Here is a 27,761-nt window from a genome sequence, read left to right as displayed (position 1 = left end):
ACTCCAGGAAAATAGTGGTATACAGCTAGTTCTTAGGAAGTAAAAGGTAAAACACTAATATTAATTATAGAGTGAACAGGTGGAACATGCAAATGGTCCTGCTTTAAGAAAGAATGGAAGCAGCAAGGGTTTCTTATTTGCTTAAAGAGATGCACCTCATCAGGTAACAAATCTAACCTTAGTCTCAAAGCATACACAAAGTGCTAAAGCCTACTGTTGTGTTATTCATACAGAATAAGCAAAAAAAAAAAAACAAAACAAAAAAACAAAAAACTAATCAGTCAGTCCTGTGCCAGCATTCATTTTTGTGAATATGCAAGAGCTTATACATCAGAGTAATATAGCCTATCTGAAACTCTGCGATTAGCTACAATTCTGGCTCTTTTCAATTTAGTACTTCAATGCAAAAAGGACTTTTGCTATGGAATGCCTTGTAGTGCTTCCTACTCTAAGAGCTACTGGCAAGTGCTGTTTCCCACATCTTGCTCTAAGCCACTTGCAGTGGCTGTCCTGTAGGAGGATATTGAGTGCTGAGAATCACATCTTTCTCTGCCAACCACAAAAAAATTTTCAACCATGAAATCAAGATAAAAACTAACTGTTGACATTTGCATCATCTAGGTTGGAGCCTTGTGTACATATCAAGCTTCCAAAGGAAGGCCCTTGAAGCTGAAGTGTTAAAGCAGTAAGGCTGTGGCTGTCGTGGAAAGCCTCATCCCTCAAATAAAGAAAAACTCACTCAGGCTCACTGTTTGTAAGGCAGGTCTTATTTCAGCACCATAACATTTTATTAAACTATACTATCAATCACATTGATGGCAGGGAGGAACATTGCTATTAGTGCATATTTTGTGTACTAAGACTGTATTAATGGCCCTCTAGCACTTGCTGAGGAAAAGGACATTATTTAAACAGAATCCTTCATATCCAAAGAGACAGTAGAAAGTTCTACAAAAACAAGGGCAGCTGGGATTAGAACTAGTTGAAATAGATTAAAGGGAAATACTTCAAGAGGACTAAACCAGGGAGCACTATTTCAAAGAAAAAAAAAAAAAAAAAAAAAAAACATACCTTTAACAGGAACCAGTTCTTGTTAGCTTCCTCATGAGACATGAAGGTGCTGATAAACAGTTTTTAAATAGCATCCACCTGTCCCTGCAACTGCCTGTTCACAAACCCACACAAATATTGTGCACTGCTCCCTCACTTGTGAACTGACTACTGTGATGCACACACTTGAATACAACACCTTGAAGTGTACTACAGTTATAAAAAACAGCTTCATCTTCTAGAACAAACATTAAAAAGTAGCAGAAATACATTCTATACAGAAGTAAAAAAAAAAAAAAGTTTCAGACAAACATCAGATTACATCAGGCTGAATTTAAAAAGTCTTATTTCTAACACCTATACAGCTATTTCTAGTCTCCCCAGCCTATTGCTACGCAACAGATCATAGCAACAGGTCAAAGCTGCTTGCTGGCATGAACAAGTCAACCAGTAGCCTTTTTAAGCAAGTCATCCTCATTACTGGGTCATGGGTTTCTGCTCAGAGGGCTTCCAACAGGCTGCACATTAGCAGCTTATAAGAAATAAGGCTAGTTTCAGTCTTCATGTGAAGACACTCATACTTCAGTAATGGTTTGAACAGCAGGAATAAAGTAGTTGTTCCACCAATTAAGAGGCTAAGCTCTTGACAAAAGTAAGCTTGCATTCAAGAGGCAAAGAACTATACAAGTCAGTCCCCAATGTGATGGGTCTGGTGAGAAGAGTATTGTTTTAAAATAACATTCTCATGCCCAGCCAGCTGGGGTTCTGCTTCATAGAGGTGTTTGTTTGGCAGTGCATCAGCTCTTTGGGGTCTATCAGTAACACCCATCCTTCCAGGAATCATCAGCAGTTGTCTGACTGGTCTTTGCTGATTGAAGAAATCTGTTTTGAGAGACAGAAGTCACTAAACACTACAAGAAGCAAAAATTTGTTATAGTAGTTTGTTGCTATACACAGGAATGCTTGTTTAAGGTTCCCATTTACATCAGGTTTCCACAATGTCAATCTTATTACAATGTCAACATCTGCCTGCCTTAGACACACTGTTGTACTGTTCCTGCATATATGCAGCTTGCACCTCCCAGGTACCAGGCAGCCACCAGAACAGACACAGCTGCAGTAATTTGAGGTAACTTAGAGAAATTAAGTGAATATGGACTACACTGAGGGTTGGACTAGATGATCTCCAGAGGTCCCTTCCAACCTTACCATTCTATGATACTGAAACAATTACATGTTTATCCTGCTCTGTTAAGTTAACAGCACTGCTGGGGGGTTTTCCCATAAATGAGTCTGGATGAACTTTTTTCCTGCAAGTGTGACTAAATGCATAAGAAATTATCAGGTGATTGTAGAATACTATTGGAAATTAGGAGTTTAAAACACTTCTTTCAGAGTATTTAATAAGCAGATATAGGTCAATCTAAAGCTACACATGGATAATAAAAAAAAAAAAATCAACTGTACAATATGGTTTATTAGACTGATACTGCATCAATTTAAATTTTACTCAACTGTTGCACTAAAATTGCACTGAAAAGAGCTTGGGGGGAAAGAAAAAGCTTTTGATTGTTTCATAGAGGCTGCTACTTATCAAAAAGTATCAGCACAGATCTATGCTACATTATATCCTTCAACTCTATCAGCTAAAACAGTGGGATCTGAGAATCAAGCTACGTTTTCAATGTTAGACATCAACTAATAACTGATCTGACTAAATACTTACTACACACTTCAAAATAAATTTGAGATTAGCATCACTTTATAAAAGTATTTGTAATCCATGAAATACAGGTAACGTTCAAGTCCATGATGCTTAGTCTCACACTTACCTCTTGGATGGTGGTGTCAGTTTACTTTTGGGCACTGAAGTTCCTCCAACAGACATTCGTGCTTTAACAGGTGAATTTTTAGCTACAGTGACCATATTACTGCTTCTTGTAGTAGAACTGCTACTGGAAGAGCCCGTACTAAGTGAAGTTTGAGATTTTCGAACTCCACTGACAGGACTTGTGTAACTGCAGGCTTTTACTGGCTGCCTAGGTGTTAACAGAGAGTTTGTGCATGACCCTGTTTTTATTGATTGTCGCACTGTTAAAGGAGATTGTCCAGCACTGGCAGAATACCTGAGCTTACTGGGAGGCAGACCTAGAAATAGAATGACAGAGAAAGGATAACCCAGTTGACAGTGCTATCTTAGAAACACTTTCAGATACTGGGCCTTTTAAGGGCCTCAGTTTTAGTCGAGCAGGTTAAACAGACGAATCAATTACAACAACACTTATGCAACAAGTTTAACTGACTTGTTGATGGTTGCTGAATTCTTGAAAGTCGACTGCTTGGCACCTGCAGATCTGATTCCAAGCTCCGACTGCTCCTTACAGACTCCAAAGCTCGAAGGCTTGTTCTAGCCAGGTTGGGCATACTGTGGCGCATCTCCTCTGAAATCAAAAGCAAATTCTCTATTTGCTGCTTCTGGTAGCACTCAAGATTTATTATCGTTTAGACTATCCCTGGACAAGCATAAGCACTTAAAAGTAATCAGATGTGTAGCAAATTTCTAAAGCAGCTTCTATTAAATAATTGTTTTGAAACATACGATTCAAGTTATTTTTATTAACACATATGAAAAGCTCACAGATCAACTTACCTTCACTGTTTGCATACTTCAGGCGGTCTTGCATTGGACTTTGCACAGATCTCCTCGGGGGACGGATACGAGAGGTAGATGCCCTACTATAATCTGTGCCAGAAGAAGGGGACTGACATCGGGGTGAACTGAGAGGAGACGGTGAATATCTGTGAGCACTGCGGTATGACAGGGAACAATCATAATCATCTTCATCCTCAAGGCTGTACGTATCAAACTCCTGGTCACTGTAGGTACCTCTTCGCAGAGAGTGGAGGGAGGCACTGGAGCTGCGACGTGATACAGAGGCAGAGCTAGAGGCACAGTCTTGACGGAGACCTGAAGATTCAGAACAACATGGCTCAAATAAATACTTTAATATCAAATAAAAATTCCTTACCCAGTCACAACAAAAATACCAGAAATTCCTTTCACCTTGGAAGAAGAGTCAAGCTAATACAACTATCTTTACTGAAGACACGGAATACAGCACATTGAACCTCTAAATTGGAACAGCATCACCCATGTAAGTACTGATTAGAGCAAAATGTTAATATTCAGATTGACTTGAATTACTGCTGAAGTTGCATAGACAAGCAGCTGTGCTTGTAGACTATCTTGCCACACAAGCTGTATAAGGTTAACTATGTACGAGTCCAACTTACAATATGAATATTTTACTTCAATTAATTATACACCCACTAGCACATTTCAAGAGGTTGAAACAAAGATTTCAACTTTTGGCTCCAAGTGAAAACACAGCTACTTTTTTATTGGTATTTACAATATAGCTGCCTAATTTATTCAGGGGGGAGAATGCAAACTATGCCTTATTTAAAGTCTTCTTCCCAATAAAATACAAGGGACTTCTTACTAACAATTAGTTTAGTGAACTGATTGAATAAGCTTTTGAGAAAGGTGTCAGTTAAAGTTCTGTCAAAAAAAAAAAGAAAAAAAAAACAACACTTCTCAGTGTATTCCTTTCATTGCAGGAATAAAAAAAATAATCACCACACATCTCCCTTCACAATACTAATATGAAAAGTTTACATCATTCTAAAGATGATGTAATCCTTTCATACTTCACTGGAAACTTTGTAATGTGACAGGATTTCCTTGGGATATTTTTTGAAGTGATTACAAAGCATAAAAATATGTGTAAGAGTTTACAAAGAAGAAATGCTGCTCTTTGATTTATTCACTTTAATAGTACTTTTATTTAGTTACATTCAAACATAATCAAGTGAAAAACAAGACCAAGCTATCGTTCAGCTATTGTTTGAACTGCCACTCCTAAGAAACATTTACTTCAGCAAAACTTCAGCAAATCTAATTTGGAGCAGAGTATTTTTGAAGGCCAAATGACACCTACACATTTAACCAGGTTTAGGTTTCTTTCAGAACTATTCTCTGCTTTAAGAAATGTATATTCAGAATGTTGTGCAACTGAGATGGCAGTTTGGGTCTTTAGATTTTTAAAGGGAGCTCTTAGAAAAAGACAATCATTTCAAATGATCTATTAAATCCTTTTGGTTTGGGGGGAGGAGGAGAAAGAACAGCACCTGAAATCCATCTACATTTCCAGAACTGTAATATGTAGGAAATTGCTGTCACATACTTTCTTCCTGAAGGCGTGCCATAACTTGGACATCAGTCAAGTCCTGCAGTTTATATCCCATAGAGATGGAGTCATCAGAGGTACTCAGCTCACTGTCCACAGATGACTGAGAGCTCAATGCAGAATGCATGCTCAAGTAACCTTTAGCAGGGAGGAAGAAGAGCAAGGAAAAGAAAAAGCATTAGACATCCACACACAAAACAGGAACGAGCAGAAGAAAATTTTCTCCAGTGATAAAATCAGTGCAGGTATGAAGTTCAGTGTTGAGGTGCAGTTACTAGAAATAAGAAGTTCGCAATGATTTGAGAACACAATGCTCTGTATTTTAACCTGCAGCTTCCAGGAGGCTGAGAGTCTTTATGTGGAGAGTATATCATGGGCTTTCTTCCAAAAGAAGACAGAGATGCCTAGTAAGTTTGAGCTTAGAAACATCTTTCAAAGATTAGTATTTATCATTTCTGCCTATTTTGAGGCGGCTGCTATTGGTCTAGACATCAAATGGTCAAGTTGCATGAAGTGTCAGCTCCCATGTTCGTAAGCAGTCATGAGCAGTAATAGGATCCAAATGGCAGAGTACAGCACCTCAAAAAGCAGACAAGCAATTTGCTTATGCAAAGTAGAGTTTACACTAGATTTATCTCCTGGCCCATTCCTGAGGTTTACTCATTCTCATCATAAACCAAACTGAAAGTTCTTACAAGAAAGGACACAACTTTTTCTTACAGCAGGTCATGAAACCTTTACTTTAATAAAAAACAAGCTGGAAGGATCTTCCTACCAGGTGTCTTTTCATAGCACAAGCATTAAAGAGGAATGAACCATTTTCCTTCCTTTAGGTAAAAGCATAAAATCATCATCAAGTGCAAAATTTTACCTATTAGTACTTCTTAGCATGTGAAGCAAGTCAGTTATTTTTCACGGTACAAAATCACTACTACTTGCTACTGAAACAGGAAGACAGGAAAAAGCCACAGAACTTGTGGGTTGTACTAATATACCTGTCCTTTCAATGTGGACAGCTTGTAAGCAACACTACATGCAGAAATGTTGAGTATTGGTTTTCCTCAAATACATTTCTTCTTGGTGACTAGGAGCAATGTTACAGAAGTAAGGGTAAGGCTGCTGTACCACCTAACAGAGCATCTCCATCTGCAGATGGTAGATAAAAGCAGGCAATATTAGAAGAGTCTTGCTACCGTTGATTGAGATTAAGTTTTGGCTTGGAGCAGTATCGTTTTACATGCTAGAACTGGTCAGTAGTTAATATACTAACATATCTCCCTCTTCCTTTCCTATTTTAAAACTACCGTACTGCTTTATATAAAAAGACATCAGTATAGAAACCTTTGGAAATACAGGTAATTACTGAGTATAAAATCTCTCATAGCAAACGTGCCTACCTTGTCAAAAGTTACAAAATATTGTAACATGCTGCCAGCAGAAGTAGCCCTAGAACATAGACATGCAACACCATGCAACTTGCAGAGCTATTTTAGAAGAGCACCTAATTATCTGAAATATTACAAGGTTGTAATTAGTACTACACAGACTTAGACAACTGAAGAAATAAGGGAAAAAATAACAATTTGACAGAAGATAGGATAAAGATGTAGATGTGCAAGAGCCTTTCTTAGAGCACTTGACATCACTTCAGCTAGAATAAACAAATACAAATCTTGTTCTGATTCTGTGATTCAAGATCATCACTTAAATAAAAAAAAATCAGCTAGTAGGCCATATAAAGCATCAGCAGACAAGTCAAGAACATAAGTCAGCCTCCCAAAGCGTCTATAGGACATCATTCACCATCTACCTTTACTTCAGCTCATGCACTTTTGTCAGCTGTGCTCCTGAATAAAAGTGTTTAAATGCAAAAGGTAGTACACTTACTGAGTAATTTTCAATGAGGTTTCTTCAAATGACATTGGAGATTTAAAACATTTTTATATATATATATATATATATATATATATATATATGTGTGTGTGTGTGTGTGTGTGTGTGTGTGTGTGTGTGTATATGTCTGCTCTAGGCAAAGCATTTATAAAACATTGCTGAACAACACTTTTAAGCAGTGGCTAATTTCCTGACTGAAAGGAAGTAGCAGCAAGTTGTCCCTGTTGTTACTTCTTCAGGATTTTCTTTTGAACCAGTTGTCAGAGTACTAACAGATAGCACAGAAAACACAGAGTTCAAATCTGGGGTTTACCCCAGGCTTTCCATGTGCACATTGATCCAGCTGTTTTCTACTGGTGTGCTTCAGATTCCTCATCTGAAAAGGCATAACCTTTTTCTGGTTTCAAGGTGCTTACATATTGTGCTGCCCGAAGTGCCTGTGCGGTGTAAGGGAGGCGCGCGTGCCTATTACACAAACAAATATGAGCTCCAGATCAAGACGTGCCAGTCTCAAGACTGAACTACTGTATAACATAGCCCTGTTTGCTTTCTTCTGGTATTAAGATAAGATACTTTTAGCACCCAAAGACTAACATGTTGGTAGGGATCATGGCAGTAGGAAGTAGTACGGTGGACAACCTACAGGGCTCCCTGAAACATGCCACTCTGACTAAAAGGGCAAGGTTAAAGTGCTCTGAACTGAGCCACAGCTAAAAAATCAAGTGTGCATGACAACAGCATTCTAGGAAAAGGACAACAGATTTATCTTGTGTTAGTTACTGATCATGGTGATCTTAATATCAACATACTTCTCTTTCTGTAACTCCAGAACAGTTTGAGTTATTCTTAAGTCAAAAATAGTCAAGGAGGCTACTCGCTCAAGTCTTGACTCCTAACTGAGTACGTGCTGGTCTAGATCTGTTGGGACACCTGTGCTCCAGTCTCTCAAAAGAAAATCCAACAGAAGTCTTACAGTATAAATATGCATTAGTCCATTTGACTTACTGTATTTGGAGAGCACAGTCCAGCATTAGGTGATATAGTTTAAGTTTAGACTTTTATTCCTATTACTCTGGAACTCTTTGAAGCAATAAAAGCACAGAAAATAGTGTCCATAAAAAAGAAAATGGCATTAGGTGGGAAGGAAGAAACCAGAAAGTTTTTTAAACTATAAATTTGCTACAACAGATTTTTCAATGGATGAACAGTCCTGGAAGTTGCACAGACACTTCAGGTTTATGCAGCAGTAAAACAGTTTTGAGGTCATTATAGATCTAATTTCAAATATTGAACCAAAAGACAACAATCCCAACTAACCTCATAAAAAAAAAATACACACACAAAAAAGCTGAACACATAGATAAATGAAGTATTTTAAAAGAGATGATTTAGAGATTTTCCTTCCCTGAAGAACTCAACTTGCAAAAAATAATCAGTTTTACATGCATCTCATTTCTTTAGAGAAGACATAAGCATGCATTCATATCTATAGGTGAAAATCAACAGATCCCAAAAGGGCCTGCAGCTGTGAAAACATCCATATGCAAGATTTTTTTTTTTTTAAGAGATTCATTTAACATCAAGTTTCAAGTCAGCAACTGTTAAACATGCTTTATGTTTTTAAACATGCAGATTAGGATGTAGCAATTTCCACAAAAACTAAACCAAACAAGGAAGCCTGATTCGATAATAAGCCAAGATGCAAAGCATTTCTAATAGGAAACTGAGCACGAACTACATCAAGGATAAACGAAGCTATTGAAATAGCCCATGAGGATTCCTTAGGCAGCAACTTAAAGCAAAGGCAGACCCAAGGCCAAGGTATTTAGGAGAAATTTCATTGCTACACCTATGAACACATAGAAAATTGCTGTTCAGAGTTGAAGTTGCCTCTAAGTTAAGAGCTCTGACTCCAAATACAGTAAAGTCTGATGAAAAGCTTTTGCTATTTCATGTTCAGTTGCTCACTCAGCCAATTTAAAGATATGCCTTGGAAACTACACTTTTTAATCTTAAAGCATACAGCTTCATTTTCTTGCCTCAATAAATGTTTTAAAAAGAAACTTCACAAACTCAAGCCAAAAAAAATTAACTTTATATAGTTAATGCCCATGTATGATAACATTATTCAGGGAGCAATGTATTTTTTTTTCTTTTGGCCCCGACAGCTGTTTTGTATTTTACACCTCTTAAAATTAGTGCAATTTAAAAATATATAGAGACAGTGTTACAAAAACATTAAATAATCATAAGACATTTAGAATGCAAGGAGATTTTCTCCCATGTAACAGAGCAAACTAAGGTCTTTAATAGGGCATATTAAAAAGGAGAAAAACCCATGGGTGGCCTTTATCACTTGATAACTTTTCCCTGTTCCTTGCCTAAAATTGCCCATTAGTCATCGTCCTTGCATTTTAAATACTAAAGAGGTTTGCACTGCTCTACTGACATGCCATACCTGAGCTGCCACAGGTTAGTAGTGCTTTGTTAGTCGATTTGAGATGCCCAGGTGAGTTTAGTGCATTGCTACAGGAGCCTGCCTCTGTATTCAAATTATGTGCACTTGGTGATGCCAACGGACTGCAATACAGGTTTTTCCATCTACTGGCTAGAAGGAAAAATACAAGAAAGCCATAGAAATTATCACATTATTTCTAAAAACAAAGAGCACAGAATAAAGAAAGGCATCAGGTTAAACAAGATTATAATTGCTGTACTTTGAATGAGACATCTTGATGGTACCCGTTATAACACACAGAAAGCAAAACATTACCTGCTCCCTTGCTCAGTCTTCCCCTTTGACTTGTTCTGACACTTCTGAAGAATTCCATGAATAACTTACAATAAACTTAGCTTTCAAGACAACATATATCCCTGAAAGTTTCAGTTCTGGTCTTCAAAGAGGACTATTGCCCTATGTATCTGTCACTTTCATACCCCATCGTCTTTTAAAAGAAACTCCATTGAACTTTATGTTTAAACATGTATTATTCTGAATTTTTAATGGTGGAATCAAAACAGCATTAAAGTACAAACACTGTTACTTAAGCTTAAAAGGAGAGCAAATGAATATGGAAAACAACCATTCTGAAATATTTATTCAACACAGACTTGCATACGGGTTACTGAAACAACCAGAAAGAGGTAAGTAGAAAAACTCAGTGCATCCATGCTTACTGCAGCTGGAAATAAGCAGCTACAACAGTACAGAAATGACTGTGTCTATGACACATGTATATTCAAGAGATTGCTAAACTGCCCCAATCCTTGCAATTTAAGAATAGCAGCCAAGAAAATAATGATTCACTATGTAGGGGTCTGTATGGGCATGGGTTTACAGAAATATATCAGACAATATTTTAGTTTAAAGGACTGATAGAGAAGATGTAAAGCCTGATACAATTAAAAAACCCAAAGAGTTAATCAAATAAAGTGTAATTCAAATTTTTAAGTGCAGCTGGCTTATAAAAGTAAATGAAAGGTCCTCAAACCCCATTCAGTTATCCTCAATCAGGAATTTCAAGGGCAAATTCAAAATAAGCCCAAATCTGGGCAGTGATAAAGGCACTGTTAGTAGGTAAATTTGAAAAGCAAATGGCCTCTCTGACTTCAAATCACTGAGGTAGAATCACTGGTGAAACTGGAACCAACAGTGCGGCATCCATATAGAGACAGAGCTGGCCAATTCAAAACCCAAGCAGACTACCACCCCAGTGTTGTCCAGAAGTTGTTTTTTTCCAGCACTTAAAACCATCAATGGACTTCAAAATGTTAACTCTCTCTCTCAAAAAAAAAATCACTCTCTCAAACCACAAGACTTGTATTTAGACTCTCATGACTCAAACCAGACAGACGGGGTTGCAACATGTCCTGCTTTACAATGCTTTTCAACAACCCCTTGTTAGAAGAAGGTCATAAAACCAGTCATCTCATCAACTGCCCAGTAAATCACAGCTGCAACACAGAAAATTTATAAAATGTAGAAACAGATTACTTCAGATCCCTCACTGTCTTACCTATCAGTGATTCAGTTCAGAACTTACACATTTTAAATAGAGGAACCAGGAATGCATTTGAAAAGACAAAGGTACGATATCTACCAGATGTTTTACCAGCTGATGCAGTATGGATATGCATAAACTTAACCTTCTCAGTTTTATAACCAAGTAAACTACACATCTATTCTAGCAGCTCTTCAGTTAGTGAAAGGCTAACGTGAAAGCGATCACTTTGTGTTCGGATAAAGCAAAAAAAACAACAACAAAAAAAAAACCCTAAACATAAGCCAGCAGAATACTGACCTAGAATGTGGTATGCAACTACTGAAGAGATCGTTCCACAGAATTTCTCATTTCAGATAGGTTAACCACTGAAAGAGACTCTTAGTTAAGTAACATAGCTGAAACAGCCACCATTAAATGCTTTTAAGAAATGTTAAAACTGGAAGAGGCATACCTGTTTTCCAGATGAAAGAGTTTATTCAAACTATAGGATTCTAACATTTCATAGTTGTCTGACACTAATAGCTTTCAATAATTTTAATTAGGTCAAAAAATAATTGCCATTAGAAACAATTTTTTATATATATATATATATATATAAAGAAAGCTATAATAGTTTCACAATCTTCCCCCTAGAAAGATATTTTTCCTCTATATTTTTATGCTAAAAAATTAAGTACATCAATGTCATCAGTTAAGAGCCTGAAAAACCTGAAATATTCTAGGGTTTAGGCTCTGAATACATTAAAAACAAAGAAAGGTGATCAGTTTGGCATTAGACTTGAAATACCCACATTGGTAGTTTAAAAAAAGAAAAAAAAAGAGACAAAATAAAGTGACATTTGTTTGGTGTATTACTTATAATCAGCACAGTTTTCTTAATGTTTACAAAACAGTCTCTTATCTTCATCAGTTGATATATTCTGTATTTCAAAAGCAGAGAGGTTTTTTACACAGTGACAAATTCAGCTTTACAAACATGCACTGAGAACACAACATCTGAAGGCGTTAGCTCTGCAGACAGTCTCAAATACAATAAACTGCAAACTTGACGCCTCTTTCATTTCACTATTTCTTACCGATGTCAAGTATATAAGCTGAAATCAAAGGAAGTTTGAGGTAGCAGTGCTAACTCCCATACCTTGGTCAAGTCTGTTTATCAGGGTTCGGCAGGCCGCTTCCGTCTCAGGACTGGGATTGTCCAATACCTGTCGGCACCATTTTAAAGGGGAGCCTGTTTTCTGATCGCCAGCTGATTTTCTCGGGGAGACATACAACCTTAGAGCAAGGATTAGAAGGAGACAGGGTAAAAAAAGCTCGTTAACCCAAAGCGTGTAGCCATAGAAGCAGCATTTCCTAAAGTAAACCTAGCACTAAATGATAGGAGAGTTAAATGCATTTTTCCCCCTTTTTATTAAGTTTAAATTGTAAAGTATGATTCAAACCATATTTACTATTATGACAGTTAAATTCACTTAATGATGGCTCCACAGGGAAAGCGCACAGCCTCCACAAGCTTCAAGCCTGGGGTATAAGAATACTACCGGAACATTAAATTATCTCATAGTAATTCTGAAGTTGCACACTAAAAATCATGAAAACCTCTGGTGATAATTGCACTGTCCTCACTAACAACAGTTAAAACATATCACCTGATCCACTTCCAGAAATCAGGATGCAAACTATGCTTTCATGAAGTGTTCAACAGTGGCGACGCAGTTCTAATTTTATGTCAAATCGATCTTTTTTTTAAAAAAAAAAAAAAAAAAAAAAAAAAAAAAAAGAAAAAGTCTTTAACAGTAATTCTCTTTTGTTAGAAATGATAAAAACACACACACAGAGCTCTGGATTTTCCACCTCTACTGCACTGCATATAATATCTGTCTCATATCTTCTAACTGCATCCCTCTGGGACACTAAATGAACAGTATAAAGACTTTTGGGACAAATGCAGGAGAACAATACCATGATTTTAATGGGAAGCTTCAGAAGTTTTCGTACCACTAATAAGAACCTTTTCATTTTTTTTTTTTGTTATGCTAGATGAGTTCTCCTAAAGCCTATGTTTTTGTCAAATCTAATACACTTAGCATACCATTTTACATATAGATGCAGGATTAGCCTTGCACAGAAAGAGATTTGATGAGCTTATAGACCCAGATTATTTACAACTGGTGAGTAAAGTAACAACTGTTTTCATAATTAACCTTTCTGGAGGGAAATTTCTAAAGGTTATAGGAGCCACACTGAAAAGCAATGCAAGAATTTTACTTATACATCCAACACTCATACTTTCAAAGTCATAAAAAATCCCCACCAACAAAAAGTGTATTTTTTAAAGTATAAATACCAAAAAATTTGAGAAACATTTGCAAGGAAAAAAAACAGCATTGTATACACACAGAACTTAAAATAGATCTTAATTCTTACATGTCATTTAGTGAAAAATGATCTCTAAGAGAACATCGAATCTCAATCAATAGCATGTCAGAGGTAAACTATCTTTCAAGTAAGAAGCATAGTCACTTACAGAATTTGTCCACAACAACAGTTAAGTTTCCTGGAGATGATAATACATACCTTACTGTTTAAATATTGGAGTTCCAACTATATACAACTTAATACTCATACATCAATATATTTTGCTGCATTGTGAATGCATTTTGTAGCCGTGCATGCTACAGAAGGATAGTTTATACACTGTTCCACTGAACTCATCGACAGGATCATAAAAATGATTCCCAGGTAGGAAAGTAAGCACTTAAAGAGCAGCAGCCATGCAGTTTATCATAGAGTCTGAGAGATGACTATCAGCGAACGCAGAGGAGAGAAAGCAGCACAGACGAGATTTCTGAAAGCAAAGTTTTTTGCGTTTTTTTTGTTTTTTTTTTTTTTTTTTAATCTTGTTACCAAGGCCATAAGATTCTCAAATTTCTGTTTTCAACTACTAAATTTGTCCACCATGTAAATTCTTAGAATTAAGGGTACCGAAAACGAGGAAAGACTCACAAGGTCTTTGAAATCCAGGTATCAAGTACCTTTCTAGAAGAGAGATGTTTTGAGAAGAAATCCTTTGGGATGAATGCACAAGAACCTGATCTAAGCTCGCTTGTCCTTTAAGCCTATCTTTTTCCATGGGCTGTGATGAGCTGGTCGCATGGCTTTCATTTCTGAATTTCTGCATTTCATTCTGCATCAAGAATCTTCTTGATGCACACTTCATGGTTCATACTCTCCCATGAGAATTAGAAAGATTTTCTACGCACACAGTCACACAACAAAACTCCTGTTTTTCCCAGCACCTCCTTTCTCTAAAAAGATCAAATCCCATGCTACTTTATCAGCTGCTGTCAGGTAAAATGAACTGCTTTCGAAAATCCTCCTGGTCCTCAGCAAACCAGCTGTAGTCGCATTTGATGTGACTGATTTAAATTGCTCCCAACAGCCGTCTGCCCTATCAGAAGGTTGCGGTCTAGACACAGGTATAAGCATATTCCACCCCTCTCGGTGCAAAATCCAGCATTTGAGCATAAAAATGATCATGACGATGGTTTTAAGATTTCAAGGAATCCGCATGCACTTCAATTCCCTCCTGCTCTCTTCTAGCTTTCAGAAAAATGCAGAGCTAATGGCAATAAATTGTTATACTACTGTAACAAGACTCGAGTCTTTTTCCACAGTTACTTGGTCTCACTCAGATTTCCCACCTTTAATTCATAAAATACCCCTACCCCCAAGAAAACTTACAAAATCATTAGATATTTTCATAATTATACCACAGATTTCTAAAAAATGCCACATTTTTAAAAGATTTAGGAGCACACTATTGAACACTCAGTTTTCATGTGTCCAATCCATGAAAGTTTCAATGTTTGTCCAAGATAAAACATACAAACTACAGTATTTAACACACTGTACTTGCATCAAAATCCATCTAACCTTTTATCCTATCTCCAATAGCAGATAGGTAAGGATTAGTATAAAACCAGATTTACTGATACCCAGAAAGATCGTCCACAATTTCAATAACTTGGGACTAGCAGATTTGAGCATGTTTGCACGCAACAGCCCAAAAGATTTTTTTTTAATGAATCCACCTAATTCAAATCTATATATATTTTTTTTTAATCATCTACAGCACCTTATTGCAACGATTTCTACAAAGTATTGATGTGTCGCATGGAGAACTACCTTTATTCACTTGCTTTGAAATTGTCACCTGCTATTTGCAGTTGATACCTCCCAGTTCTTGGGGGAGGAATAGGGATGGAAAGCAATAATTCTCTGCTGTCCTTTGACATGCCGTTCATGACTTTACATAACCTCTGTTACATCCCAAACCCTGGCCAGACCCCTCTTCTTCAGGGTGCAGAACTGCAGGCTGTTTAGTCTTTTGTCAACAGAAGCTTTTTGACAACAAGCTTTACACAAAACCACAATAAAATATTACAAAAGCTACTTCGGCATTGATAAATGATGAGAAATATGAACACAAATACGTTTGAAATTACAATGTTGTCTATCGTAATCCAATAGAACAGAAAAAGCAAAGAGCTTTCTCTCTCTCTCTCAATTTATTTTACAGTTCAGACCAAAAAAGCAGCAATAAAATAATCAAATAAAAAAGAGGCTAATAACCTCCTTAGGGCAGATTGTGCTGTTCTTCACGTATTTTAGGTTAAGGAAGAAAAACCTTGCTCTACTTTGGGAAGTTCTTGTTACAACCAGTTCTTTCAGAGTGGTTGCTTGTAATCATGTTTGTACCTGGGACTCTACCAGCTGAAAGTTATGATGCTTGTGGGATTGCTAGAAGCCCGTTTCCTCCTGGAACGGGCCTACCTGCTTCCCAAGGTGTAGGACCTGCCTACACTCTGTTAGAGGACTCATTTCTCAACTAATAAGTCTACTGGCAAAAGATGGTGTCACTTACTACTTCACTAAACACAATTAAGTAAGCTCAATTCAATTTTTCAGAACATTGCCAGTCACTTCATAAAAAGACACGTCTTTAGAGGAACTCTGATTTGATTTCGCAATGTCAGGTTTATTATTTTCCTTTTTAGTCACTTGAAGAAGAGTTTAACGTACTTACCGACCTAATTTCTTAAAATACACTAGCATAGCTTATGGAACACTAAGCAATCAACTTAGAAATTAAAAACACTAGTCACACTAATACAAATGACCATTTTTCCAGATACAATATTATGGACTAAAAGTCACTTTTTACTAGAGGTTCCCCCCCACACCCGGTTTTACCCTCCTTTAGCCACCTTGGCACAACTGCCACAGCAACAGAGGAAAGGATAATACAGTATCACATTTCTAGTTTAACTAAAACAAGCCATCTTCTTCTGACAGAAGTTTATAAAATAAGCTGAATTCACTCTGCTGAGATTAAAAGTAAGAAAAGCTTTTGCAGCTTTATGCTTTAAATAGATTTTTCAGGATAGCTTCATCCAATAAGCATGGAAAAAAAAGAACATACTCAGGCATATCCTTAAACACGCACAAGAATTCCAGCTTATGAGTAAGCTGCAGCATTTTTTGGTTTAAGAAATATCTGATTGCTGAATAAGTTTTACCTTGTATTTTGTTCCTACAACCCTGCAGTTTGGTACGAAGTTTTATTTAAATGGCAAAAGGCTGTGTTCTGAATGCATTTTTGTCAAAATCCTAATGATAATTAAGAAGGTATTTAGAGTTACAAGGCCTCATACAAGATTCAGAGAGTAAACCTTTGGGCATACATTCTCAATCTAACATATTGGGCATTTCCTGTGAACTCATTAAATATGAACGAGGCTTTCTTCAGCTTCTGTGAGGAAACTATTAGATAAAGCATATCTAGTTCCTGCTTACTATTATTTTCCCCACATAAAGCATTTTGTGAAATGCACCTCTGGTAAGAGGCAAGTAGTTTTAGCTGTCAGTGAGTACAGTACGAGATTATTCTTCCATTAAGAAAGTGGGCGCCTCTACTCAAAACTAAATTTGTGGGGGTGGTTTGTGGTTTATTGCAGCGTATTCCGACGTATACTAAAAGCAGCACCATCCTCTAGAGACAGTATTTTTCTTTTGGGGTCAACATCACAGGAGAATTTATGAGAATTAACAGCCCCTAGTGTTTAGAAGTACTGCATTTAAATTAAAAATCCAAGAATATACAAAATACTGTAAAGATTTCAACTTTCAACTTACATACTACACTAAAAAAAAAAAGGGGCTTCTTCACAATTTAGCAACATGTCATTTATAACAGTTTAAGCCAGTATGGTGTGATAACTTATGTAAATAGGCTGCTTGATTACAATAAGTCAATCTATAAAACATAAGATGAATATTTAGACTGCAGAAAGATCTATAACTAATAAATGCATGATAAACTGCAAATAAAATGAACCTCAGTTTAAGACATGAGCTTCATTTATTATATACTTTCTGTTGCACTTACCACCAGCAGCCACTGCAGTACCACAAATGGCACACATTACGCTGACTTGGAAATTTTTGGATTATCTTTATCAATGCAAGGAGAAGGAAACCGAAGGTAGCTAAATACATTTAAAACAAATTTGACTTACAACATATGCCTCTAAGGTGGCAACTAAGTTCTTCTATAAGCATCTATTTCAGCAGATGTGTTCACTTTCCCTTTATGTGCCTTACTTCACATACAGTTGTTTTCAGAAGACTTTTATGTCTGTGCTTCCACTGTTCCAGACTCAAATCCAACACTATTTTTAAACAGTGGAAAGAAACAGTGAAAGGACTGTCCAGATCTCAAAATGATAGAAACTCAAGAAAGAAAAGGAGGAATAAGATCATGGGGAAAAGACCCTTCTATAATTAGAAATAGTATAGTAGTTGCTCAAGGAACAGTTTGAGCCTTTATTCCCCAGACACAGAAACTAGAAAAAGGGAAGAACACTATACTGTAATCTCAGAAGAAGCACTACTTCTTCCTGTCTATCTAATGAGTAATCCTGCTGAGAAAAACACCAAAAATCTAGTCACTTTAGTCAAAGAAGCTTTAAACACCCCATTAGCTTAATTTCATGACATAGATGACAGCCTGTAAGGCAATCAAAAGGTACCTTGTGGGACAATTTAAGCGTCATTACGCACACACTGCACGAAGATGCTAAACAACATCTGCAGCAATTCGCTGCTGCCGCAATGTAAGAGAACTTTTCCTTCTACACTGTGGCAGCGCAGCTGAGCAGACAGATTACCATGCCCATAACTTACCTGATGGAAGCCAACTGCCAGCCTCAAGTGTTTCAAAGAAAGTCAGTCATTTTAAGCATCCTCCATTGACAGCAATTTAAATTAAAAGGTCGTATTTTGCACGCAAGGGACAAGCAGGTAGATTCTCCCTTCATCTTATTCCACTCTGGCAGTGGCAATGACTGGCAGAAGAGTGGTAATACTATCTTAAAGCTGCACAGAAGGGTTTGAAGGAGCTCACCTACCCAAAGACTGTGCACAGCAAGATAAACATTATACAAATCGTTGTAACAGCTGACTGCAGCTAACACAAAGTAGTAACGCTCTATAAAATATCAGAGAAAAATCAGAAGGTAATATTTTTGATAATTTTTCTATACTTCACTTAATACAATAAAGCTAACAGACACAGTATAAAGAATACCTTAACAGCTACCAGCCTGAAAAATTAAAACTTTGCAAGCTGCTGTTTCAAACTCATGCAGAGCATTGCTGGCAAAGATTACAAGCAAACTGGCCTTTGGAACATGGCCTTTGGAAGCGTATGACGGGATTATACAGGCATTAGGGAAACAAAGTTCTCCACCGAGTTACAGGTTCAAGATGTCACGTTTTTCACGACGCTATATTGGCAGGATAGCTGAATTCTGTGCAGAAGCCACATCTTCATTTGACAGAATTTCTCAAGAAACTTCACTCTCATCTCTGACTGCACAACAAGCTAACAGTAACGATATGCTGCAGAACGTTGTACTCAATTCCATTAACACATTAACAGAGAAGGACACGTTAGACAGGAGGCTAATGCTGAAAACACACACTCCCATGAAGATCCTAAGCAGTCACGTACATTTGAGCAACTCACACTTCCTCTTCTCACAAAGACTATTTCAAGGACTCCCCATTTGCCGTGTTGAGCTCCTGGATACGAACAAGAGACACCAGAACACGAAGGTGAAGAAGGCACAGCCTGCTGTCAATTGAAACACATGTATTTGGGAAGGAAGATGCAAGGCAAGGATGCAACAGCAGCACATGGATTCATCTAGAGGCACATGGATTCCCTCCCCTTTCCATCCCATATGACAACCACCACCACAAAAGGCGGACTAAATCTGTAGTCACCTAAGCACTCTCATATTTGACATATTCTTCTAAAAAATTACTCAACAAAAGGAACTTGAAAAGGTTCTGTACATGGGTTTGCTTCCCCCTCTTTTTTTTTTTTTTTTTTTTTTTTTTTTTTAAACACACAGAATATATATAAAAGAATTTGTGGAAAGAGTTCTAGACTCTGTTGGCAAAACTGCCAACAAGTTAACACACGTCTTCAAAGATGTTCTTTGAACATTAACAGTAGCAATAGTGAGGAGTCAAGACACTTCCACTGCATCAAGGTGAGCATCTGTAGTTGTTTAAGGCAAGGGGGGTGGGAGACAGAGGAGAAGTACTCAGTCCACCAATGTAAATTAATAATTAAAGGAGATGCAAAAATAGTCTAATACAGCAAAGACAAACACTCCTGAAATAGTTTAATAATCTTTTCACCTTTGCCATATCTATCTACCTTTCATCCAATGCCACATTAGTGAGAACACTTCATATTTCAGAGGGGGTTGGAATTTAAAACATTTCTCCCAACCAAAATTCTGTCACCCAAGTCTTACTAGGGAAAATAATTGACAGCTTGCAAAACACCAAACAAGTCACATGGATACACATAACAAAATGATCAATACAAATCAACACATGAAGAATAACCTAAACTCACAGAAAAGCACAACTAAATTCCTACATCGAGTCCGCCAGAAGGACAAACACTAAGGAAGAAAAACAAAGTAACACTCTAGCGCAAGTGTATCTCGTCAGTTCCTTCCTAATAAATAACAAGTTTTCTCCAAACAGCTCAGGAGTTACAGTACTTTGAAATGTACCCTAACAGAGCTGAATAGTAACTAAGTGAAGGCAAAGACTAGTAATATCTAAATTAAGCCTCACATTGAATTTGACAGCACTGAACGGCAGCTTTCACATGGACCGACTGTGTGTCATGGGTATTCACAAATTTGAATAGCTATTTGGGAAAGCGGCGTAAGAAAATAAGCCAAGGCACAGACACCAAAGTACAGAATTAGCTATTGCATGTGTTGTAGTAACTCGTGTTTCAGGTGAGCTCAGTCCTTGCAGCACTGGTTTTAAAACAAACAAAAACAAAAATTTAGAGAACAAATATTGCCAAAGCAAAGATGCATCATCACCACAGAGAGCGAAGAAAGGAAGAATATACCTGTATCCACAGAGAATAACAAATCCTGTGACCCTCTCTGTGCTTCAGCCTTGGCCCTCCTAGAGCAAGAGTCTTTGCATTTGCCACTTTAGCTCAAATAGCAAAGATCCATACAGTAGGTTTAATAGGGTTGAAACAACCAGTATAAGTCACATGGGCATCAACAAAAAACTACAGTAGAATTTATCTTCAAGTTTGGAAGCTGTTTTTTAAACAAGTGACATAAAAATATGAAGAAAACATTGAAGTTGGAAACAGAAAAGAAATCAGGAGCTTAAAAGTTAAGAAAAGCCAACCTTGTTGTTCCAATACTTTATGACAGTGTTTTTTTTTACATGATCACACAGATTAAGTGCCATTGCTCTTAAAGTAAATGAGGCAAGATCCCACCTAAGAGGTCTCTAATCACATATCCTAATGCATAGATGGAGGGCTGCTCAACAAAAGTTGCATAGAATAATAAAAACAAGGTATTTTTGAAAGCGCACACATACACACCTTAAACAGTTTCATACTTTTAAAGAACATAACAGAAACTTAGTATTCTTTAAGATATAAAACATCACCCATCTACTAGATGACATTAAAGGAAAGGTCACAAATCGAAAGGACTGGGTTAAAAGGTTACAATTCTGCCAATTTAGCAATGTCAGTGAAAAACAAAGTCACTCTGAATTTCTCAAAAATTGCCAAACAACATAAATACCAAAGCGCACACAATATGTTTTAATATTAGCTACATTTTTTTCTTAATGAAAGAGGATTGCAAATATATCAGTAGAGTATTGTTTTGACTTATATACTGTTTAATGCACTTTGATATTACTTCCATTCAGGCAGTAAAAAATAATAATAATAATAATAATAAAATAAAAAAAAAATCTCCCAAATAAGGACAGCCACCTTATTAAATTTGATCATAAATCCATACAGCATTAAGTTTTTGTTTTGTTTGAAATACACATACAACCACTGATTTCTGGCCACTACTCATACAAAAATATGAATATTTGCAAAAACAATGTGAGATGTGTTTTTATGAAGAGAATTTAGTATACTTGGCAATAGGCAGAGGCATATATTATTGACGTTATGTAGATTATTAGTCTCCTACTTCCAATTTTACTGAGGAGCTGCAGAATAAGAAGTCATTATGAAAATGACTTCTTGTTTTAGTAGGTTTGACTGACAAGAGGAAAACAAAACTGATTGAAGTAATATAATAAATTAGTTACGGTCACTTTGTAATGGTACTGGCACATGTGCTCACAATTCCTTGCAATACCACTATTATTTAAGCTTTTGGGGGCATCTATCAGTCCTATGCTTTCTAACTTTAATTCATTGGCCTATAGCAACCAAATTTGACAAGGTGATAAGAGATCTCAAAAACATGAAGATTCTACAAGGTCTAGTGAAAAGGGTACTTGGTAAAAAAAACAACTTTATTAGCAGTCAGTTAAAGGAAAGGCTAACAAACTCAGCCTCTGAGTACAGAATGTCTCTTGATTGCATTCGACAGTATTCATTGTCCCTATAAAACCCAAGTTGTGCCTGGTTTCTTCATCAGGACAGTACAGTTTGAAGAACCTTTCTTATGTTATAGACAATACAAGTATACACACAAGAGTAGTTGTTTCACAAGCACAGAAATAACAAAACCTAGCTTGAAAATTCAATTGTTACACAGATCTTCTAATCTTTTTTTTTCTTAAAAAAAAAAAAGAAAATCTGATCAAAATACTATTTAAGTATGCTAAAGAATTTAAGCAATCAAATTTGACCCAGTATTCAGTTTTCACAAGAACGCTTGAAAAGAAAAAAAGCAAGACCATCAGTGGAAGTTAAAAATCTAATAAGAAATCCCTTGCACTATCTGTAGTCAGAAAAAATAAAGCTTTCCAGGAGTGTGAATGAACTTTCTGAATGCCCCACTGCCCACTCCCTCAAAAACCTAATAGAAGAAATTCAGTTTTGAAGAGCACTTTTAACATTATACATTCTTTTCCAAAATTAATCTCCTCTCATTTTGTCATCTGAAAAAAGTTTTCCCCTTTTTTAAAATAAAATCTTGAATTTAGACCAGAACTGCTGTTGCTACATTTTTGAGCACCATTCCAAGAACAAATTAAAAAAAAAAAAAAAAATCTTTGCTGATAACAGTTAATGAAATTTTTAGACCTTAAGACTTGCTTTGCACTGAGAAACTTACAGTGGAAGTTTATCTTCAGTGCATCATCATCCATCTCCAGCTAAAAATTTTGGAAGAGTCTGAAGATCCCTGAAGCTATCCTATAAAGTTTTAAAATTAGGAGCTGTGTGTAAAATTCCAAGTCAGAGCTACTGCATGAGCTTCAAACTTTAACTAATTTTGAAAGTGCAAGGAAAATTAATTTGCTGGTTTATAAAACAAGTTCTAAATAAGGTTGCTGGTGAACTGGAGAGTCCTACAAAGTAAGGTCCATTATGGATTACATCACTGATCTGTTTCAGATTATGTCTCTGAACAAAGGAACAGGTTAACTACAGAAACAATATTCAGGAAACAAAAATGGATTATCTTCTTAGATAACAGCAAAAGCCACAAATTCCAGATAAGGAGTGAAAAAGTGATCCAAAGTTTCAGTTTGTGAAAATTCTTTTTTTTCTTATTAGAAAACTCTGATTTATCTGTGCATCTGAAGCTTATGCACAGGATTTAGGAACTCCATTTTTCCTTCATCTTTGTGCATTATACATAAATAAACATGGAAAGTACATTTTCTGCACTTACTACAGTAGCTTCAGGAATCAAGCATAGAAGGAGATGCCTTAGAGTTAAACTGATTCAGAACAAAACCAGTTTTGCATTCATTTTATTATAGCATAGTGGTCTTAAAAAGAAGAACAGCCAATAATGAGAATCGCATTCTTGCTGTTAAAACGAAAGCACTATACAGAAACCACTTTACCCCTTTAAAATTATTGCAATAATTATATCCAAACACAGAAATTCACAACTCCATCAGCAATCAAAGGTTCTACATATTAATAAAATTTTGAAATACATACCAGCTATCATCTTCTTCACTGCAGTTTTCAAGTTCTAACACTTTCACCTCATCCAGAGCTGTATTATTCAAGAAGTTTTCCAGCTCTCCACATTTTCCATTTGGATTTTGTTCATTTATTTTAACTGAGGAATCAAGACCTGTGATGACCAGATTTCCCGTAAGCTCCGTGCTATTACTTGTATCCACATGTAAAGAACATCTAGAGTTGTCAGCAGTCTTCATTTCTGCTTTATACGTGTTAGAAGAAAGTTCCTCAATAGCGTTGTTACAACTATATTTCAGTTGGGCATCTATGTCTTTTCTTAAGCAATTGTTCTCGCCCTCCTCCTTCCTCATTTTGCTTAATTTGTTCTGCAGATCTGCCATTATTTGCAATTCTTGCCTCTCAGTGATAGTATTGATGCTGTTATTAATTTCCATTCCATTAAGACCAGAGTCACGGTTATCCACACCAGCGTGGATCTCGCTCGGCATATTCGTCCCAAGCATACCTCTGCGGCTCCTGGTCCTCAGGTGCTGATTCTGAATCTCAAGTCTCCTCACAAGCTCCTGCAGCTTTTTCACCTCCTCTAGTTCTGGGCCAACCTCATCAGACTGTGGCTCTGTATCGGGACCCATTGCAGAATTCTCTGTTGAGTCTTGTCCTAAGTCAGGTTCCAGGGCATGATCCTGCTGTATGACCGGGGCACTTCCAGGAACTACCATCACTCAAAATGCACAGTTTCACTGCAAGGAAAAAAAAATAAAGTTATATTAAAAAAATCATAAAGATGTACAATATTTAAAACACCCCAAAAATCTGACTTTCATAAGCACAAACTAATGGTATTACGATAAACAATGACTGAAGGTAACCAAAATCAATTTAAAAAGAATAAAAAAAAGTTGGTATGAAGCATCATTAAAAAATTCTTACGTGAATCTTTAGATGGCTCAAAGGCACAACTATTATACCACAGATCAGACTGAATAAAAGGAAGCTGATTTAATCAGCCACGATAGTTTAGTTTCCATCCATGAACATGTGAAGCACAGGAGAAAAGCTCTGATTGAGCAAAGTCAGGAAACACAATTAGCAAGTGCTGATGTCAGACAATGACGGTGTGAAGAAAATGGTAAAAACACCCTTTGTTCGTTACCAGGTTTATTGTGGAAGAGCACAAAAATACCTTGAAAGCATTTCTACATCAACTTCTACCAAAGCCGGCACAAATGATATTAAAAATGACTAACAATAGGAACTCCTGTTACTATGATGTACTAAAACAAGATTAACTAGTGTTTTTATTGGCATTTCTCTTAACAATTGAAAATAAAAATAGAGGAAAGCTCTCCGACACAAACACAGGGAGAAGATAAATACAAAGAAATAAACCACACCACAGATTACAGACTCCAGTACTTGTTATAAAATACAACCAGAAAATCAGAGAGGGTTTCAAGCACTACTATTTATCTTGTGGTTGAGTTGACCGAAGAAGAATGCGTAGAGAACCATCGGACAGCTTTATACTGCATATATATTCAAATTTCCTCCAAAAAAAGCCATGAAGTAATACTAGTGCATAAACACATATTCTTTATCATTACTTTAACTACTTATTTCCTGAACACAAATAAAAAGTGGTTTTTATCTCTGTAGTGAGACATTTACCATGCACCTTCACGAAATAATGAAGCAAACAATGATGTTTCCCTACTCTAGTGATTTATGCCTGTTAACTTTCAGCTTCAGCGCATGCATTTACTTCTAAAGTGACTCTTCACCAAAAGCCCCCTAACATGAGATTAATATTCTGCATAATAAATAAAACAGACACCCTTCTCAAACCACAACAACAACAAAATCTGTCAGTACATCCCATTTTGCAGGGAAGAGAGGGGACAAAAAAGAAAACACAGCAGATGGAGTTACAGGAAGCAGTCAAATCAAAATTTAAAAGATTTGATGCAGGTACAACTGCATTCAAACCGAGGTTTTTGTGGCTCTGGCTTAAATATTCTTCCCCTGACGCAGCCCCCTCCTTACAATCTGAAAGCATCTCCTGTTTTTTTTTTAAGGCCTAACTAGCAGCCGGTAGAAGAAACCACAAAAGTTAACCGTTACAAGAAGCGCACAAAGCAAACAAGGTGAAGACCTCCCTCCCCCTCACCAGCAGTTCAGTGTCCTTCTGCCATTTGGTTGCTTCTAACAGAGGCAGGCAAATACATTTTCTGGAAAATACTCCTTTATTTGATGGCGCTTTATGCTGGTCATCTATGGACAAGATGAAAAACTGAGGTGATTAATGAATTAATCGAAGTAATGATTAATGAATTAATTTGATTAATGAAGCTGAACATTTACCAACGGCTGTATACGAACACAACTGACTTCAGCACATTTTAAACGCAGCTTTAAAGTCATATTTATAGGAAAGATTGCCAAAGTCGTTGGGCTTGGAAAAAAAAATTACACTTGTAAGCAACGAGCAATCTAATACTTACTGGTAAGCTTACTTCAAAGAGTAACAACATAAGTGTAATTTTCAAAAGCATTTAACAGCTATTGCTCAGTAACTCTCTGAAGAAAAACACCATCAGGGAATTTAAGATTTCTTCTGTCAAAGCAAATACAAAGACTCAGAGGGAAAAGTAATGAGTTCTGTCACCCGGCTAATCAGGTCCCCCAAAGACTGAAGAGGAGCAAAACTACATTTTCCTTCACGGGGGCGGTGAGGGAATAAAAAGATTGAAAACGTTTAGCCTTTCCCCAAGCCCAACATCTCTTTAAAAAAATCGCCAAAATTGACAAATAAGCAGCTGCAACGATATGAAGAAACATCTGTAAAACTTCGCTCCGTTGTGCAAAGCCCCGCAAGGGAAAGCCCGTTACGAGCAGCGATTACCTCGGAGATGGTAGCTCGGGACTTTTTCGAAAAGACATCCGGGTTTTCAGACGGCAGGTTAGCGGGCGAGAGGCGCCGCCGAAAGGGCGAGCCGGCGCCGGCCCCTTCCCGCCGCGCCGCCCCTCGCGGACACGAGCGGGCTGCCGGCGGGGGGCAGCGCAGGGCGCCGCCCGCCCCCTCCCCGCCGCCGGCCGCGGAGCCTGGACAGCTCCCGGCGAGCGGGCCGCGGGCAGGGCGGCGCGGGGGCGGCGGCGGAGGGGGCGAGGGGAAACGGGCGCCTCCGCGCCGAGCGGGCGCGGGGAGGTGAGCGGCGGGCGGCGCCGCGCCGGGCCGGCGGGAAGGCGGGAGGGAGGCTCCCGGGCGCGGGGCGGGCTGAGGCGCGGCGCGGCGCCGCACCAAGGGGCGCTGCGGGGGGCTTGGGCGCGGCCGGCCCTCGCCGAGCCGAGCCGAGCCGAGCCGAGGGCTGCGGCCGCCCTCACCGCCTCCCGACCCCTCCCGCGGTACCTGCGGCCGCCGGCGGCGGGTCGGCGACGCCCGGGCTCCCGCCGCCGCCGCCTCCTGCCGCCTTTCTCCGGCTGCGGTGGCAGCCTCGCTCGCCCGGCGCGGGGGGAGGATGGGGAGGGGGGCGGGGAGGGGGCCGCCGCCGCTGCCGCGCGCGCGCGTTCGGGCCCCGCCCCCCGCGCGCGCGCTCGCGCCCCGCCCCCTCGGCCGTTAGCGCGGACAGAGGGGAGGGGGGCGGAGCTCGCAGGCGCGCGCGGGGCGCCTGGGCCACGCGCGGGGCGGGGGGGGAGGGGAAGGGAGAGGAGGGCGGCGCGCGTGCGCGTGCGCGGGGCGGGGGGCTGCGGCGGGTCCTGCCGCGGCCGGGGCCGGGGCCGGGGCCGGGGCCGGGCGGCGGTGTCGCTTCAGAGCACGGCCTCAGCGGAGGGCAGTAAAGACGTTGCTCGCCTCGCGTTGCCTCCCTGCCCCAAGGTGCGCGCTGGACCCAGTATTCCCCTCAGACCTTCCGATAACCGAGCGTTCGGGTTATTGTATCTTCGTTGCCGTCAAGGACAGGTGCTGTGAGCGGAATCTAAAGCAGCAAAACTTGAATCGCCGTTTCTAAATAAGCT

The 27,761-nt window shown here is 38.4% G+C and overlaps 1 protein-coding gene across 4 annotated transcripts; it reads right to left on the bottom strand.

Moving 5' to 3' along the window:
* Positions 1-384: 384 nt before the first annotated feature.
* On the bottom strand, positions 385-27,245 carry LOC134145133 (SLAIN motif-containing protein-like). Of its 4 annotated transcripts, XM_062584344.1 has the most exons (9): positions 27,157-27,245; positions 23,763-24,490; positions 12,336-12,472; positions 5,298-5,438; positions 3,701-4,018; positions 3,354-3,491; positions 3,177-3,198; positions 2,883-3,089; positions 385-1,932 (listed from the first exon to the last, which is right to left on the bottom strand). In XM_062584344.1, the coding sequence occupies exons 2-9, from the start codon at positions 24,467-24,469 to the stop codon at positions 1,866-1,868; spliced, it is 1,737 nt and encodes a 578-aa protein (XP_062440328.1). In that variant the 5' UTR covers positions 24,470-24,490; positions 27,157-27,245; the 3' UTR covers positions 385-1,865. The 4 variants fall into 4 exon arrangements, with proteins under 4 accessions (XP_062440328.1, XP_062440325.1, XP_062440326.1 ...); XM_062584341.1 differs by having other exon boundaries at positions 2,883-3,198; XM_062584342.1 differs by lacking the exon at positions 27,157-27,245 and adding an exon at positions 26,653-26,675 and having other exon boundaries at positions 2,883-3,198.
* Between the last annotated feature and the right edge of the window lie 516 nt (positions 27,246-27,761).

Source organism: Rhea pennata, chromosome 11 (genome assembly GCF_028389875.1).
Source record: "Rhea pennata isolate bPtePen1 chromosome 11, bPtePen1.pri, whole genome shotgun sequence".
Lineage (NCBI taxonomy): Eukaryota > Metazoa > Chordata > Aves > Rheiformes > Rheidae > Rhea > Rhea pennata.
Note: the sequence above shows the minus strand (reverse complement) of the source record. Positions and strands in the feature narration are given on the sequence as shown.

Coding starts and splice junctions, on each gene's coding strand:
- LOC134145133 (XM_062584341.1), bottom strand. CDS start 24,469: ATGGTAGTTCCTGGAAGTGCCCCGGTCATACAGCAGGATCATGCCCTG. Junction 12,473..23,762: donor AGTGAAGAAGATGATAGCTG/GTATGTATTTCA, acceptor CCTTGCTCTAAG/GTTGTATGTCTCCCCGAGAA. Junction 3,492..3,700: donor GAAGTATGCAAACAGTGAAG/GTAAGTTGATCT, acceptor TTTTGATTTCAG/AGGAGATGCGCCACAGTATG.